Source organism: Narcine bancroftii, chromosome 4 (genome assembly GCF_036971445.1).
Source record: "Narcine bancroftii isolate sNarBan1 chromosome 4, sNarBan1.hap1, whole genome shotgun sequence".
Lineage (NCBI taxonomy): Eukaryota > Metazoa > Chordata > Chondrichthyes > Torpediniformes > Narcinidae > Narcine > Narcine bancroftii.
In genome coordinates, this window is record NC_091472.1 from 130042113 (window position 1) to 130059429 (window position 17317).

The following is a 17317-nucleotide window of genomic DNA, read 5'->3' on the forward strand; positions in this document are numbered from 1 at the left end:
TGAAAATTCACAAGTGCTTCACTTAAAAGGTCTGTTTGGGGCCCCGAATTGTAGTTACCTACAACATGATCTCATCTTCCCTTCTCCTCCCCTTCTGCCTTTTGTAGGGACCACTCCCTCCTTGTCTCCTCGTCCACTCATCCCTTCCCACAAACAATCTGTGTGCACATGCACAAAGGAAATCGATGAGCGCACATTTGCACGCACGTGCACACCCTCTGTTTAGAGGGAACCATGATGAGCAGTCAGAAGTCGTGGTGCATATTGGTACCAATGACAGAAAAAGAAGTGTAGTGGAGGTCCTGCAAAATCAATTTAGGGAATTAGGAAATAAACTGTTGAGCAGGACCTCCAAGGTGGTAATCTCTGGATTAGTCCTGGTGACATGAGCTTGGGAAGGTCAGAACAGGAAGATAGTGCAGATAAACATCATTGATTGCCAACCATTTGTCCGAACTCTTTGTCTTCCATTGGTTAACCAATCCTCCATCCTTGTTAATATATCATCCCTAATTTATCTTGCAGATAAGTCTTTTATGTGGCACGTTATCAATCGCCTTCTTAAAATCAAACATCCACCTGTTCCCCTCTATCCATTGTGCTTGTTATATCCTCAAAGAACTCAATTAAATTTATCAAACAGGATCTGCGCTTTCTCAATCCGTGCTGATTTGGCCTTTTAGAACAATTTCAAACTAAATGTCTTATTATTTCTTCCTTAATGATGGCTTCAAGCGTTTTCCCAACTACAGTCGTGAAGTGAACTGGAGTATTATAACCTACTTTTTGCCTACATTCTTTTTCATATAATGCCATAACATGTACTGTCTTTCAACCCACTGGAGTCCAGAGAATTTGGTAAATGATCACAAACATCTCTGCTATAACCTATGCAATTTCAGCAATGAATGAAAAATAGGGTCATCAGTTTTGGTTAAAGGAGAAATATTGTGCTGGAATGATGGAAAACCTGCCATTCTTCATATACAGTACGTTTCTGATTAACCGAAAACTGATCAACCAAAATTCTGAATATCTCAAAGCTTTTTCGGGTGAGACATGATTTCACCATTTGAAAAAAAATTGGAAAAGATTTACCCACCTTGCTCAAGTGGGGCTACAGCAAATCAATTTTACAAAGGAGACATTCGTCCAAAGGTTACACATTGAAGGAAAGGATGGCACTGATTATTTATATATAAATAATCTTTTTTTTGCCATGAGTTACTGCAACTTTGTGACATTCTCAGAATTTGAATTGAATACCGCGCTTTCTCCCCACTCGCCCTCCCGAGCCACACTCTCTTCCCGCTCGCTCGCCCGAGCCGCTCCCTCTGTCATATACCCTTTCAGCATGATTGCTGAAATTCTTCTGGAGTACAGGTGAGGTGAGGCCTCAGCTCCTGGGCAGGAGTGGGAACTTGAGTTTCCAGGCAGGATTGATGCCACTGGGCTGCTTTAGAGAAAATTCCCGAATATCCGAAAAATCTAATTAACTGAGATGGGTCTGGTCCCAAGCATTTTGGATAATCGGAAACGTACTGTAATAGTTTAATCCCTTATACAAGTAGTTGAGTCCTTGATTCTTTCAGAATTTGTACCATCCGATTATGTGGCTCATGTCATCAATGTAACAAAATATTAGCCAATAGTCCATGTTTGAATGCAAGCCATTTTGTATTTGTGGCAAGAATGCTTTCTTATTTTTGGACAGATTTCCAGATCTTCTTTAAAATTCTTGTTTCATCCGCATTGAGTGCTTGAATGGTGAAAAGGCACAGAAAGGGCAGTGGAAAGATTATTGTCACAAAGCCAGCTTCCCCTCTGAAAAGATGAGAGAGAAAAGAGGCAAAATATTGCATAGCCATATTCATCAGTTGAAATTTGAAGAATCCTGAGAAAACCTTCCTCGGGTATAAGGGCATCTTGTCCCATGTGAATTTATAAATATTTCACTGTATATTGCATAAATCAGAGGATTTATTTTCTGTTATTTCATCCAATTGTGTGTGGCTGCAATGTTCATCAATGAATATATTTGACCACCTCTTTGTGCTTCCCTTTCCACAGGATTGCCCTTTTATAGTCTGTATGACCTATGCTTTCCACACACCAGACAAGCTGTGCTTCATTCTCGATCTGATGAATGGTAAGGCAAAAAAAAAATGGAGATGTGCACATTTTGATGGTCCCCAAATTAGTTTCACTGACTAATTGCTCAGCTGGGAGTATGTTGAGACAGGAAAGATTAATTTAAAACACTTCATAAGCCCGTCTTTTTTTATTCCTCGTATGGAAAGCTTTCTGAAAATTGTGTATAAATCTTTTATTAGTACAGTATCTGAATCTGAGAAATTTGCATATTTTATGCAAACAGGTTTGTGGTGCTGCAGGTTACAGATCTCAGATAACATATCCAAGTCTGAAGAATGTGTTTGCTTCTCTATCCTTTCAGACACTGAGTTCCAATATCCTCTTCTGGGTGAAAATCACATCCTTATCTACCCCTTGTCCTTCTGGTTTAACTCATTGTCCCTGATTTTTGATCCAGCTGCTTACAGAATTTGGCTTTTCCTGTTTTATTGTATTTGGACTCTTCATAATGTTATATACTTCAATTAAATCTCTCCTCCATTCCAGATCTTCTCCATGTTTTCTTCATAGCTTGAATTTTTCAATTTTTGAGAAGCAAACACACTCTTCAGACTTGGATATGATCATTTTTCACTCATCACTGGCCATTATTTTTGTATCAGTGGCAAAGTTCTGTATCATGCTTATTATTTTTAGATCTAAATCATTAATATATTCAACAGAAAGTAGGGGATGAAATGCTGAGTTCTGTGGAGCCCTAAACCAGCATCAATTGAAATTCATCAAGACAATGGTATTTTCAAAAACATGTTTTATTAATAACATAACACTTGTTACTTAACTCTAAACTCTAGGGCAGGGGTGTCAAACTCAAATTCACAGAGGGCCAAAATTAAAAACTTGGACTAAGTCGTGGGCCAAACTAAATATTTATTGAAAATTTTCAACAACATCTGCATGTTTTCTCTTCTTTCAACATATGTAATGTTAAACTTTTTCTTATTAAAATAAATGTTTAATAATAGTTTTGGTTAAACTCTTTCCAGGAGAAGCATTAACAAATGAGAAATAAAATATTCAATAAATAATATTTCTCTATAGCCTTTAAGCTCCTTTTAAATGTATTTTTTTTCACAAGCCAACAAGTCCAAAAAATAACAACTTGCTTCAATGACAAACAGGTTTGTCTTTTAAAATGATGAACATAGAGTCTGCCTCCCACCTGTCTTGAAAGGTCCTGTTTGTTTTCTGTCTTTCGTTTGGCCATTTTTCGTAAAGGGTTTATTACATGTGAGTTGGGCGACAGGTCGCAGATGCTAATGAAAGTAAAGAGAGGAGGTGGGGGCGATTAGCGGGCTGATGGGCCGGCGCCAACGCATTTGCAAAGCATTCTGGGATTTGTAGTATTAGCTGTGCATGCGCTGTACTGGTGCGGCGGGCAGCGAGTCAGCTCTAATACATATTTGATATGATCTTGCGGGCCAAATATAATTATATCACGGGCCAAATTTGGCCCGTGGGCCTGAGTTTGACATGTGTGCTCTCGACTCATGTAAATTCAACAAACAATACATTACATTCTTTTCCCAAACCAACAGAGTCAATTCCCCCCCCCCATTCCTTCCTCCCTCCCCTCCCCATTCCTTAAATTATACAAATATAAAAGTATAAGAAATATGAAAATACAAAAACCACATAAATACCAATAAAATCAATGATCCCCCTCAAGGCTCGAGAACCCCAGGTGTTAAATAAAGATGGGTAGAGGCAAAAACACATTGTCTGCACCACATTCCCCAATTCACTCTCTTAGTCATTTATTTACTGGGACGGATTGTTTCTTTTCACTTAACTCTAACTTAGCCCCACTATGCGCAAGTGTGTGTGTGTGTGTGTGTGTGTGTGTGTGTGTGTGTGTGTGTGTGTGTGTGTGTGTGTGTGTGTGTGTGTGTGTGTGTGAGAGAGAGAGAAAGAGAAAACCAAAACCATTACAGTTTAAGCTAAATTCTGAAGAGATTATTTTAAAGTTCAGTCTCAGAAAGCTTTTGTGTTGAAACCCAAAGTTTTTACTGCTGTTTAAAAGCAATTATTGGAGTAAGTGTGAAGCATCAGACTTATCAAAACTCACAAATTTCTTGTAAAGTTGTTTTCAAATAATTGTTTCTTCATATGAATGATTTTCCACAAATCCCCCTCTTTCACTTGGAGGTTTTGGAATCTATATTTCACATGATGATTTGAAAAACCCAGGCAAGGGATACACAATGTGCCATGTTGAACTGGACATAGTAGAACTGCCCTCTTTTGGCAAAGAGACAGTGAAGAGGATCTTCTTCATTGCCACTGATTTTGTGGATCTCCCATGATAATGAGAGGCCCACAACACGACCTTCTCTTGAGAAGGTCTCTGTAATCTGACTTCAGATGTTCCTTGAAGCAATATTAAAATGTAGCTTCTTGAAGTGTCTTTAATCACATGATATGATCTCGCCACTGATTTTGTTTCATTTCTCCAAAAGCACGAATCATGGCAGATGGCCTCTTGCATGTTTATACATTTTATCAAACAAAGACCTGCTTGTTTGACTCAAATGTTGCCCTGAGTGTTTTAGGTTTATCTCTTCCAAAAGTTTATGAGCTAATGTGGTTCTGAGTTGTCTGCACAGCTTAACCAGCAGAATAACTGTGTATACATGTGCTCCTCCTTCACAAACACCATTGTTCCAACAATTTCACTGAACAATCACTTCTGGTTTTACCAGACTTTGCATCTCTGAAAATGGCTTCTCTCTGAGTGTAATTGTGGGTGTCTGTAAATGTATCTCCATTTTCCAAACGCACAAAAATAACTTTACTAAAAAATATATAATATCTAAAAATTAAAAACACAACTCTGTCACACTATTAGGAAGTCTTCTCGATACAAGAACATCTATCAAGTTGCCTATTACATCCTGCCACTGAGCTTATTTTTTCAGTCTAATTTGCCTCTCTTCCTTGGATCATGAAAGGCTGTAATTTTTGACTAGACTCCCAAGTGGGACCTGGTTGAAAGTCTCGCAACATCAAATGTAATGCTGCCATTGTCTCCCTTTGTTACCCCTTAAAAATATTGCCTAACCATTCTACACTGTCTAATTTTGAAACAAATGTTTATACTGCCTCCTGGAATGGCTTCCAGTAATTTGTCATCCACCTGAAACTGTTTAGTTTACCCCTTTCTTTTATCTGAAATTAGCAATTTACTCACCTTAAGAGAGGGTAAATCCTTTAATATGTTTATTTTGTTCATCCTTTTTTATTATTGGAGGGGAATGGTGTGATGGTGTGAACAAGGGATGTGGAAATATGTCTCCCCTGGGAAAATTAATTAATAAATGACCTTAAAGTTTTTTTCTTAATTTAAATAACTAATACCACTTTTGAAACCTGTAAAATTTTACCATGGCTTCAAAGTAGAAAAACAGCTATAAAAGAAGTTAAAAAATCGGAGAAAGTTGGGCTTAACTTGACATCGAAGCCTCAGGCTGAAGTTCCTCTTCCTTATCAAGCGACTTGAATGGAACACGTCCAGTTGATACCCGCGCACCACCTCTCCGGGGAACCGAAGAAGATGGAGCTGGAGTCCAGTAGAGGATTATCAAACTACAAAGTTACTAGAACAAGCATACATGCACAAAAGTTAGCAAATGCGCAGAATGGAACAAACAGCAACACTATAGAAGATTAATTAAGCTGCTGTCAGCAGCACGACCTCACAAGTTCTGCCTCCTGTAGAGTCGTAGGCAGACTCAGAATTTCCTTTTTCAACAGTAAATGACAAAGAAGGACAAGAGGAAAAAGATCAAGATAAAGAAGAGGAGGAGGGGGAAGAAGAAAATGGATATCAAGATGCCCAACTAATACCAGGAATGTCGACTGCCGGTAAAGGTTCCTGAAGCTGGGGAAAAGGTATGGGCAAACAATTGATGAATCAATTACTGGCAATGAGTGAGAAGATTGATTTGCAGCTTGTGTTTGTAAGGCATGATGTTAATACTCAATTTGAATATGTTAAACGAGAGGTGAAAAATATTCATGAAGATATAAAAAGATATATTAAAGTGATTGATAAAGTTAAAGTACAAGTTCAGAAAGTTGAAGAAAACTTGCAAGAATATCATGAAGAAATGGAACAATGCAAGAATGTGGTTAATAAAATGGAAGATTCAGTTACGGCATGGGATGTCAAGAAGAAAGAGCTCTTACAAAAAATTGATATACTGGAAAATCACAGTCGAAGAAATAATGTGAGGATTGTTGGGCTGATAGAAGATTTTGAATGTTCCAATCCTGTACAGTTTTTTCAAAAATGGATTCCAGAAGTTCAGAGGTCTGATAGTTTTCCAAGTGAATTGAATTGGATAGAGCACATAGGGCCAATAGAAAGAAACCATTATCTGGACAGACACCATGCTCTGTTTTGATTAGATGTTTATATTATCAAGATAAAGAGAGAATATTAAGAGTGGCTGTCCAGAATGCTCACCAACATCAAGGCCCATTGATAGTGGCTGATAGGAAAATATTTTTCAATGCAGATTTAAGTACGGCAATTGTGAAAAGAAGAAAGGAGTTTAATCCAGTTAAATCAGTTCTGTGGAAGAAAGTTTTCCTTTTGTTATCCTGCAACACTTAAGTTGTTTCTAGGAGATAATCAAGCAAAATTCTTTGTAAATGATATGGAAGCCTTGGAATTTGCTAACTCTCTTCCAAGTAAGAAGGTGGTTCAACAAGTTGATATCAGTTGGGTATTCAACAATTCGAGAAGATACAAGCCACAGAGAAAGAGTTGATACGACAAGAAATTGAAGTCCTTGAAGATGAAGAAGTGAATAGAGATCTTGAAATGGTGCCTCTGCTAATAATGAACTGTTTTAAAATTTATATAATGATTATTCTTTCTGGGGTGGAGGATTTTTTTCCTTTTCCTTCATTAACTATTATGTGCCACTTAGTGGCGAGAGCCACTGCCTGCATAATAGAAGTGGGTATTACTATCCTTTTTTTGATAGTACTTTTTTGGTGAGAGGCTTTTTTAAGTTTTGTTTACTTTCTTCCTTTGGATGGAGATGTCAAATGTGGTTAACAGTTTTAAGATGGGGGAGGCCCAAGAGGAGAGGCAAAAGGGGAGTTTTTAATTGTTGGGAAGTAGATCAATGGCTACTAGTAGGGGACTAAATTTTGTAAGTTTTAATATAAATGAGCCTATTTAATATAAATAAATCAGTAACCTGATTAAGAGAAAAAGGGTTTTAGCTTATTTGAAGAAAATTAAAGTTGATATTGCTTTCTTTCAAGAGACTCACTTAACAGAGAAGGAACATATGAAGTTAAAAATAGACTGGGTAGGTCAAGTGGCAGCTTCAACATTTAATTCTAAAGCAAGAGGTGTGGCGATAATGATTAAGAAGACGTTACCTGTTAAAATTCAAAGGGTGGTTACTGTAGATGATACTTCCCAATCTCTCGTATTTCACAATTTCAAATGTTATCTTCTAGGAAAGATAAACGATGATATTCTGAATTACTATCTTATCACTCCAATAAACCAAACCTCATATTTTCAGCTGTAAGTAGCTTTAATTCATTGATTTTGCATAACTTCGCATTGAGATTTTCATAATGATGAGTAACAAAGCATTTGGCTATATTTAAAGACATAACGATATAAGAAATGATTAAAACTAATAAGATGATAAGACAATGAATTCAAAGAAAACTATTTTGAGAGCTTACACTCCTCCATGGTTCTCCAAAGACTGAATGGTAGCCTCAAGTCTGCATGGATATTACAACATATGATGTCATAGTAACTATGGTAACTCTACAAAAACAATTTATCCTTAAAGGGATAGTTACAAAATTAACAAAAATCAAAAAACACCAGGTTTTAACCTTTACTGATCCCATCGGGAAATGTCAAATTTATTCTGAAATGTGCATACTTTAGGGTATTTATGCTTCAAATGATGACAATGAAGGATTTATTCATGATACATTTATGTCTTTAGCTGAAGCACATGAAAAATTATTGATAGGTGATTTTAATTGTTGTCTTCATCTGGTTTTGGATAAAATGACAAGATCAGTTACTCGAGATAAATCAGCAAAGGTAATGAAAGAGTTGAACTTGATAGATATTTGGTGAAGGTCAAATCCTAAAAAAAAGGGATTATTCTTTTTATTCACATAGGCACAACTCTTATTGTAGTTTAGATTTATTTTTGATATCGCAACTGCAAGGAAAAGTTATGCATGTGGTGTATAAGGCCCGAATTTTGTCTGATCAATCACTGCTTTTAATGACATGTTTGGCTGCTGAGAAGGAGCAACCGGTTTATAGGTGGAGATTTAATTCTATAATGTTGAAGAGGGTGGATTTTTGTGACTTTATAAGAAATCAAATCCAAGAATTTAGAAATAAATTCTAATTCAGTTGTTGCAAAATTTATTGCTTGTGATGCATTGGAGGCATATTTGAGAGGTCAGATAATAAATTTTACAGTGAAAATTAAGAAAGATTAAGTGAAAGAGGTTGATCAATTGGAAATGGAAATAGAAGATTCAGAGAAGGATTTACAAAGAAAAGTTTCAGATGAGAGAAGAAATAAATCAATAATAAAAAACTTAATTGTAATATGATTCAGACATAGAACGGAAAAGTTAATTGAGGGAATCAAGCAGAGGTATTATGAATTAGGAGAAAAGGCTCATAAGGTTCTTGCTTAGCAGTTAAAAACAGAACAAACTTCTAGAATAATTAATGCTATTAGAAAAAGCTTGAAGATTATTACATAAACCTCAAGAAATTAATGATTTATTTCAAGATTTTTATTTTAATTTATATAAACCTGAGTCTATTAGAGATGAAGTTAAAATTATTTTTTTATATCTCAGATAAGTTTACCTAGTCTGAAATATCAAGATCAAAGAGATTTAGATGCTCCTTTTATGGCAAGAGAAGTCAGTGAAGGACTTAGTTAATTGTAAAATGGTAAGTCACTAGGGGAGGATGGTTTGCCACCTGAGTTTTTAAAGAAATTTTTAAGGACCTTTTAATACTTCCTTTTATGGAGATGTTAAATCAAGTGGTGGAGTCTTATTCCTTACTGGAATCTTTCTCAAGCACAATAATTATATTTATACCAAGGAAAGATAGGGATCTGTTAAATCCAGCATCTTATTGACCAATATCATAACTAAATGCGGATTATAAAACTGTTGCTAAAATTTTTGCAAATAGACTAGCTAAATATTTTCCAAATTTAATTCTTATGGACCAAACAGGATTTGTCAAAAAGCAACATTCTGCTGATAATGTTGCTAGATTGATTAGCCTAATTAATTTAGCTCAGAAAAGAGGTGATTTAAGTGTGGTAGTAGCCTTGGACAAAGAGAAGGCTTTCGAATTATTAGAATGGGACTTCTTTGTTTAAAGTATAAGAATAGTTTGGCATTGAATTGACATTTATAAATTGGGTTAAAGCCTTATATAAAAATCCTTGTGCACGGTTGGTGACTAATGGACAAGTTTCTTCTTCTTTTCAGTGAACTAGATAGAGTCAGCAGGTTTGTCCTTTATCACCAGCCTTGTTTATTTTGGCAAAAGAACCCTTAGCAGAGCTTATAAAATAAAATCTCAAGATTAAGGGTATAATGGTTAATTAAAAGGAATATAAAATTAATTTATTTGCTGATGATGTTTTGGTTTATTTGACTGATCCTATAAATTCTTTGTCTCAATTACATGCAAGATTGGAAGAATATGGAGAAATATCTAGGTATAAAATTAATTAGGATAAAAGTGAAATTATCCCTTTAGTTAAGGGTGATTACACTCAATGTAAAATGACTATTAAATTTAGGTGGCCAGTTGCTGGAATTAAATATTTAAGTATTCGGGTTGATAATTATTTAAAATAATTAAATAAATTGAATTATTTACCTTTACTTAATAAAATTGTTGAGGATTTGAATAAGTGGAATATGCTACCTATTACTTTAATAGGTAGGGTAAAATGTGTTAAGATTAATATTTTTCCGAGAGTTTAATACCTTTTTCAGTCGATCCCCATCTCAATTCCTCAAAAATATTGTAAGGATTTAAATGTGATTGTGAGGAAGTTTTTATGGAAAGGGAAAATGGCGAGGGTTTCTTTGGAAAAATTGAAGTTTGAATGGAGGGGGGTTACAACTTTCCCATTTATAGAATTATTATAAAGCTGCTCCATTGAGATTTATTAATGTTTAGTTTTGATAAAATTCTTGCTTGGGTACAACTTAGTAAAATAAGGTATTATCTGTGAATGGAATTCTAAATTGTTGGTAGGAAGTAGGGAAACATTTATTTTGAAACACTTGATTGAATTATGGAATAAGATTGAAAATGAAATGGGTATGAAAGATTTTGTTTCACGAAAAATGCCCCTTTGTCAAAACACACTACTTCCATTTTCTTTAGATAATCAATTTTTGAGGACTTGGATGTGGATGGGTATTGAGAGAATAGAGGATTGTTTTGAAGCCTGAAGGTTTATAACAATTTGAAAGAATGAAGAATACATTTAATGTGCCTCATAATACTTTCCTTTGCTATTATCAAGTTAATGCATTTTTGGTTGACAAAATAGGTCCAAGTTTTATGATACCTAGTTGCAATAAATTGGAATTATTGATTTGTAATAGTAATGTAAGTATATTTAATTTCTTTAATGTATAAAAGAAATACATTCAAAGGAAATGTACTTGAAAGGAAAGCCCCCAAAATAGGGGTGCATAAATCGAGATTAAGATGGGACATGGATTTAAACAGACAAATAAATGAGAAAGTTTGGATAGAATTATGTAAGAATAACATGACAAAAATTATAAACTTTAGGTATAGGCTAGTTGAATTAATTTTTGCATCAGTTATATTTGACTCTGCAAAAACTAAATTGATTGAATCCTGCATTATCAGATTTATGTTTTAGGTGTGGATGTGAGATTGGATCTTTTTTTGCATTCTACTTGGCAGTGTCCTAAAGTTAAATATTTCTGGTTGGAAGTTGGTAACTTTTTGGAACAAATTAAGGGGGTTAAGTTCTCACAGCATTCGAAGGTATTTTTATTGAGTAATATTAAGGTTATAAGACCTAAATTAAAATTAACTATGTATCAAATTGAATTTGTACAAATTGGCTTAGCAGTTTCTAGGAGATGTATATCAATATCATGGAAGTTAGATACAGATGTAGGTGTGGAAAGATGGCATGCAGAACTTTGTAGCTGTATACCACTTGAGAAGATTACTTACAGTTTACAAAATAAATATCATGTATTTTGGAAAATATGGCACCCATAATTACAAAATATGGATTAGTATATTTAATAGACTTTCTGAAGACCACATTTCTTGGTAACCTCCAATATTAGACTTTGATATAAATGCCCTTGGTATTCTCCGGTCCTTCATTTTCTATTTTCTTCTTTTGTTTTTTCTTTTCTAAGAGTTTTGGGGGAGGGGAGGTGGGAGGGTGGGGGGGGGGAGGCGGGTAGTTTATATACCACATGTATAACTTTTTTAAATGACTTTTGAATTGAATGTAATGTGATTATTAATGTGGTTTAAAATTTGTAAATAAAATATTATATTTTAAAGACTTTATTATTTCACTCACATTCTCCTTTACTATATTCCACTTTATTTGTGAAGATAGTTCCAAAGTATGAATTTTTTAAAAATACCTGTATCCTTTGGTCTACAAGGTTGCCTTTTCGGTCCACAAGGTTGCCTTTTTGGTTTCTTCTCTTTGATTTTAGATTTTAGTTATGTGTGCTTTCTCATTTTATGCATTTAAAATTTTAAATTTAGACATTCAGTATGGTAACAGGCCCTTTTAGCCAATGAGCCTGTTTTGCCCAATTACATCCAATTGACCTACACCTGCAGTACGTTTTTGAAGGGTGGAAGGAAATAAGAGGAAACCCATGAAAACACAGGGAAAACATACAAAAGCCTTACAAATAATACCCTGGTGCTGTACAGCACTATGCTAACCAGGCTCCCATGGTTCTCTTTGGATTTTCTTATCACAAAATTTACCAATTACTTCAGTTTTTTCCCTCCTAATTTCTGTTTTAATTTGAGTCAGAGAGTTTTACAGGATGGTGTCAGGCCCTTTAGCCTGACTTATCACTGCTGACCAAATTGTCTACCCTAGCTGGTCCCATTTGCCTGGTTTTGGCCTAATTCCCTCCAAACTTTCTCTGTGTATATACTGATCTTAATGTATTTTAAGCATGACAGTGGTACTGGTTTCTACAAAATTCAAAAGTTCAAATTTATTGTCAGAGTATATATACAACCTATATATACAACCTATATATATCAAAAAAAGGTTCCCCTTAGGTCTCTTTTAAATCTTTTCCCTCTTACCTGTAATCTGTGCACTTAGACTCCCCTGCTTGGAGAAAATATTATGACCTTTTCTATGCCTTCAGGATTTTATATACCTCTTTCAGCCTCTTACACTCCAGAGAGAAAATCTCAGCCTTTCCAGCCTCTAATTATTTAAGGTTATAAATCTTTAAGGTAAATCTGTTTTACATCCTTTCCAGTTTAGTGACATCTGTTACTAGGTGTCCAAAACTGTGCATAATATTTTCAAGTATGGACTCACCAATTTCTTATAATGTTGTAATCTTACCCTTTAAAGTTGTTAAGAACCAATTTACTTATTTTGGTATTAAAATTACGAGAAATTTTAGGGATCTCTATAAGTATAATTATATGAAACAAACTGGTCTTAATGGCGATATCATTAGTTGGTCATATTAGCACAATTAAAATGATAATTTTACCAAAGTTTTTATATACTTTTCAAGCAGTACCTTCCTTTGTCCCTAAAATATTTATTGACAAGATCGACTCTAAGATTTTTTTTAACATTTGGAATAATAAAAATCCTAGATTGAGAAAACCTTTATTGTAGAAACAAAAGAAAAGACGGTGATATTTACTCTCCCTAATGTTAGATTTTATTATTGGGCTATTACCTTTTGGAATTATTATTCAGACATATATGAATGTCCTTTATGGATAGATTTGGAGAGGAATTCAATTAGGAAGTACTTGGCCTCATTGCTGGGAGCTCCTCTACCCTTCACACTATCCAAAATTAATAAACGAGATCTTAGCCCAGTTCTTAAGCATACAATAAGGATTTGGTTCCAATTTCATAAATTTTGTTTTATCTCATAAAATACATCTTAATTTCTTTTTTAAAGCATCATTGATTGATCAAGTGTTTTCAATATGGAAAACTAAAGGAGTAATAACCTTTTCAGTGTCTTTTGCAGGAGGCTAATTAATGTCTTTCAATCAGTTAGCTGATGAGTGTATTAATACCTGACCAGTAAACTAATGTGAGTAAAGAATTGTGCTTTAAAAAAAAATCTGTTTGTAGACAAAGATGATTTGAGCAAGGCACAATTTTTTAGGTATTTGCAAATTAGTTTCTTTCTGAATACTTTGCTTCCAACCTATCCTTCTGCTTACCTATCTAATATGATAGACAACCTTTTTAAGTGTATCCACTTCAAAAAGGGTTAATAGCTACAATATACAGTTGGTTACTTGCAACTGATATCCAACAATAAAATTAAAGGAGCTTGGGAATTGGAATTCCAATAATTGCTTCTGGACGATCAATGAGATCATATTTTTCGACTAGTAAATACTTCATCAATTTTAGCCTGTTATTCCTTGATTCATTTCAAGGTGGGATGTCGGGTATATATGTCTAAAGATAATTTGGTTCATATTTTTTCCAATATAAACTCTACTTGTGATAGAAGCAAAGTTGAGGTCACCCCTTTAACTCATACATTCTGGTCATGTTCAAAACTAGATCATTTCTGGAAAAATGTCTTTGAAACCCTAACAAAAGTTTTAAGATGAGAATTACAACCAAATCTATTAATACCAGTGGAGATTGAGAATGTGCCTGTTTCCGCACAGTGAATAATTGCCTTTTCAACATAATTGGCAAGAAAAGCTATATTACTTAAATGGAAGGATCCTAACCCACCCACTTTAAGTTTGGAGAAAATTAGTAGTTGGACATTTAATGCATCTTTTAAATTTGAAAAAGTTTGGCATCTGTTTATTCAGTATTTCCAATAGTATAAGTATCATAATTTTTTTTACTGGATTCTCTCTTAGTTCCTTATGGTAAATTTGGCTTTAACCAGGAAACCCTTTGTTTTCCTACTTTATTCTTGGAATGGACTGCCCAGTCCCTCTTTCTTTTTGTTTGGATTAATTAGAGGGGATTTTGTAATAAAAAAAATTCTCTCCTTTTTCTTCTGGTTTTACGAGAAGAAATTTATGATTAATATATATTTGTTAATACCAATAGGTTCTTTTTCTTATATACTTGTAAATATATGAATGTAATGTAATGCTCCCCTTGTATATATGTTCGATATAACTCAATAAACAGATTGAAAAAGAAAGATAATGTTGTCATCTCACTCCTGGCTCCTTTACTCTGTGCCCGACCAATGAAGATAAATGCTATCTACTTACGATATCACTTTTCTGGAATGATGTACCTGTACCTGAGGTCTTTCTGTTCTAAAATGCTCTTCAGAGTCCTATCATTTATTGTACAACCTGCCCTAATTTAATGTACCAAAGTGCAAAATCTTAAACATGTTTGAGTTAAATTCTGTCTGCCATTACTTGGAGAATTTTCCAGTCCATCTATATACTGTTTAATTTACTTCTGCCCGAAATATCAGATTTACATTTGTCCACTGGGATCAATAGATGCACCAAACCATTTGTGTCATTTAGTTACTCTTTATTCTTTGTTCTATCACAAACATTCTCTTTATTCTCTGCAACTTAAAACCTATTTTCCTTATATGTTTGAAATCTAACATTTCTTAATATAGTCCTTGACCAGAAATGCTGATGGTTTCTTCCTTCAAGATGCTGTCTGACATTTTTTATTTTAGAACTGTTATTCTCATTTTATTTTTATCCTTCCCAACTGAATTGTGATCATTTTTAATAAAAATAATTTCCCAATGATTCTCTTTACAACTGGCTTCATTCCTTAAAACTAAATCCAGAATTATTTCTCCTATTCTCCACACCTCGTCCCTATCTTGTGCTTACTATGTACTACTTAAAACAGTGGTTCTCAACCTTTTTCTTTCCACTCACCTACCACTTTAAGTAATCCCTGTGCTATCGGTGCTCTGTGATCAGTAATTTGCTTAAGGTGGTATGTGAACGGGGGAAAAAGGTTGAGAACCATTGCTCTAGACCCAATTATTACTGAAAAATTTTGCTTAAGACACTGGCTTAAAATGTTTTCTGAATGCTATTCCCTCTTTACCTTTTGTACTGTCTTTGTCCCAGTTAAAATAAGATGGGTTGAATTACCTCTGCCCTGGTGCATTTGGCTTTAAAAAAAATACCACTAGAATTGCATAACTTGGATTGTTTAAAGATCTATAGTACATTCTTAACAGACTGAATTTTTTGTGGTCTAATTATATGGTCCCATTTATTGTTCATTAATTTTTTTAATTTAAATTTAGACATACAGCACGGTTACTAGCCATTTCAACCAATGAGTCCATGCCGCCAAATTTAAACCCAATTAACCTACACCACCAGTACATTTTGAATGGTGGGAGGAAACTGGAGCCCCCGGGGAAAACCTACGCAAACACAGAGAGAATGTACAAACTCCTTAAAGACAGCGAGGGATTTGAACCCAGGTCCCAATCGCTGGCACTGTAAAAGTGTTGCGCTCTCTGCTATGCCAACTGTGCTGTTCCATCCTTGCAGCTTTTCATATAACTCTGAGACTTCTTTTCCTGTGGGAGTGGCAGAATTACCACTTATTGGCAGTGCAAAAAAAAACTGATTCAGGCAAACAAATAAAGAAATGTAATCAAACTGATTGAAATACAGAAATAATTTTTTTAAATCAATTAAGTCAGAGTCCTTAAATAAGTCCCTAATTCAGCTTGTTGTTGAAGAGTCTGATGGTACAGGAGAGGCAGCTTTTCCTGCGTCTGGTGGTGCAAATCTTGTGGCACCTCTACTTCTTTCCTGATGGTAGCCGTGAGAACAGAGGTTGTGCTGGGTTGTGTGGATCCTTGATAATTGCTTCTACTCTCCGATGGCAGTGTTCCCTGTAGACATTCTTGATGGTGGAGAGGATTTCACCCATGATGTCCTGAGATGTGTCCATTACCTTATGCAGGGCTTTTTAATTGAGGGCATTGGTGTCCCCATAGCAAACCATTATGCAGCCAGTCATCCCATTTTCCACCACACATCTCTAGAAAGTTGTCAGAGTTTCATGCCAAACTTCTGCAAAATCCTGAGGAAGTAGAGGTGCTGTCTTGCTTTCTTCATGTTCTCCTTTATGTGTTGAGTCCAGGAAAGATCTTCTGAAATAGTGACTTCCACAAACTTAAATTTGTCATCTCCCTCCACCTCTGATCTCCCAATAATCACTTGACCTCTGGTCTTCCCTTTTTGAAGTCAACATTTAGCTCCTTAGTTTTGGTGACATTGAGTGCAAGGTTGTTGTTGATGCACCATTCAGCCAAGTTTTCATTCTCCATCCTATATGCTGACTCATCACCCCTTTTTATGTAGCCCACTACCATGATATTGTCAGCGAAATTTTAGATAATGTTGCTGTTGTACCAAGGTATAAAGTGAGTAGAGAAGGGGTTGGGGGGGGGGGGGGGGGGCTAAGAACACTGTCCTGTCCTAGATCTTGGGACTCAACCTTGTCTTTGGTGGTCAATTCCACAGCCACGCAAAGTTCTGTATATGAAAAAATAGGTTCTCCATCTGTCCCTAAAATCTCTTGTCTCTATCTGTTTTATGTAATTGTATTGGCAATTGAAAATGATCTGTTTCCATGTTCTTTGTCATTTCATGTTTCTTTTAAAACCATAAAATTAAAGGGAGCTATCTCTTATCATTTGGTCATCATGTTTGGAGCAGCCAAATAAGCCAAAGAGCCTGTTTCTGAGCTGTACTTTTCTATGCACTATGCATTTTCTACACAAAAAAAAATTCCAAATTATTTTTTCTTATTCATTAAAATGGTGATGATGCCTGCAGGTAACAGTGTGTATCGGGTCATAAGTGAATGCT

At 35.0% G+C, this 17317-nt stretch overlaps 1 protein-coding gene and 1 long non-coding RNA gene across 2 annotated transcripts in view; one reads left to right on the forward strand and one right to left on the reverse strand.

Annotated features, from left to right (window-relative positions):
• The window catches only part of grk3 (G protein-coupled receptor kinase 3), a 349456-nt gene that overhangs the window by 228946 nt on the left and 103193 nt on the right, over positions 1–17317 (forward strand). Inside the window, exon 10 of the mRNA XM_069932852.1 lies at positions 2071–2149. Coding sequence (XP_069788953.1) covers positions 2071–2149 — 79 coding nt within the window. The remainder of the gene's footprint in view (positions 1–2070; positions 2150–17317) is intronic.
• The window catches only part of LOC138761162 (uncharacterized), a 174747-nt gene continuing 164984 nt past the window's right edge, over positions 7555–17317 (reverse strand). Inside the window, exon 3 of the long non-coding RNA XR_011356150.1 lies at positions 7555–7631. This is a non-coding gene — a long non-coding RNA (uncharacterized lncRNA). The remainder of the gene's footprint in view (positions 7632–17317) is intronic.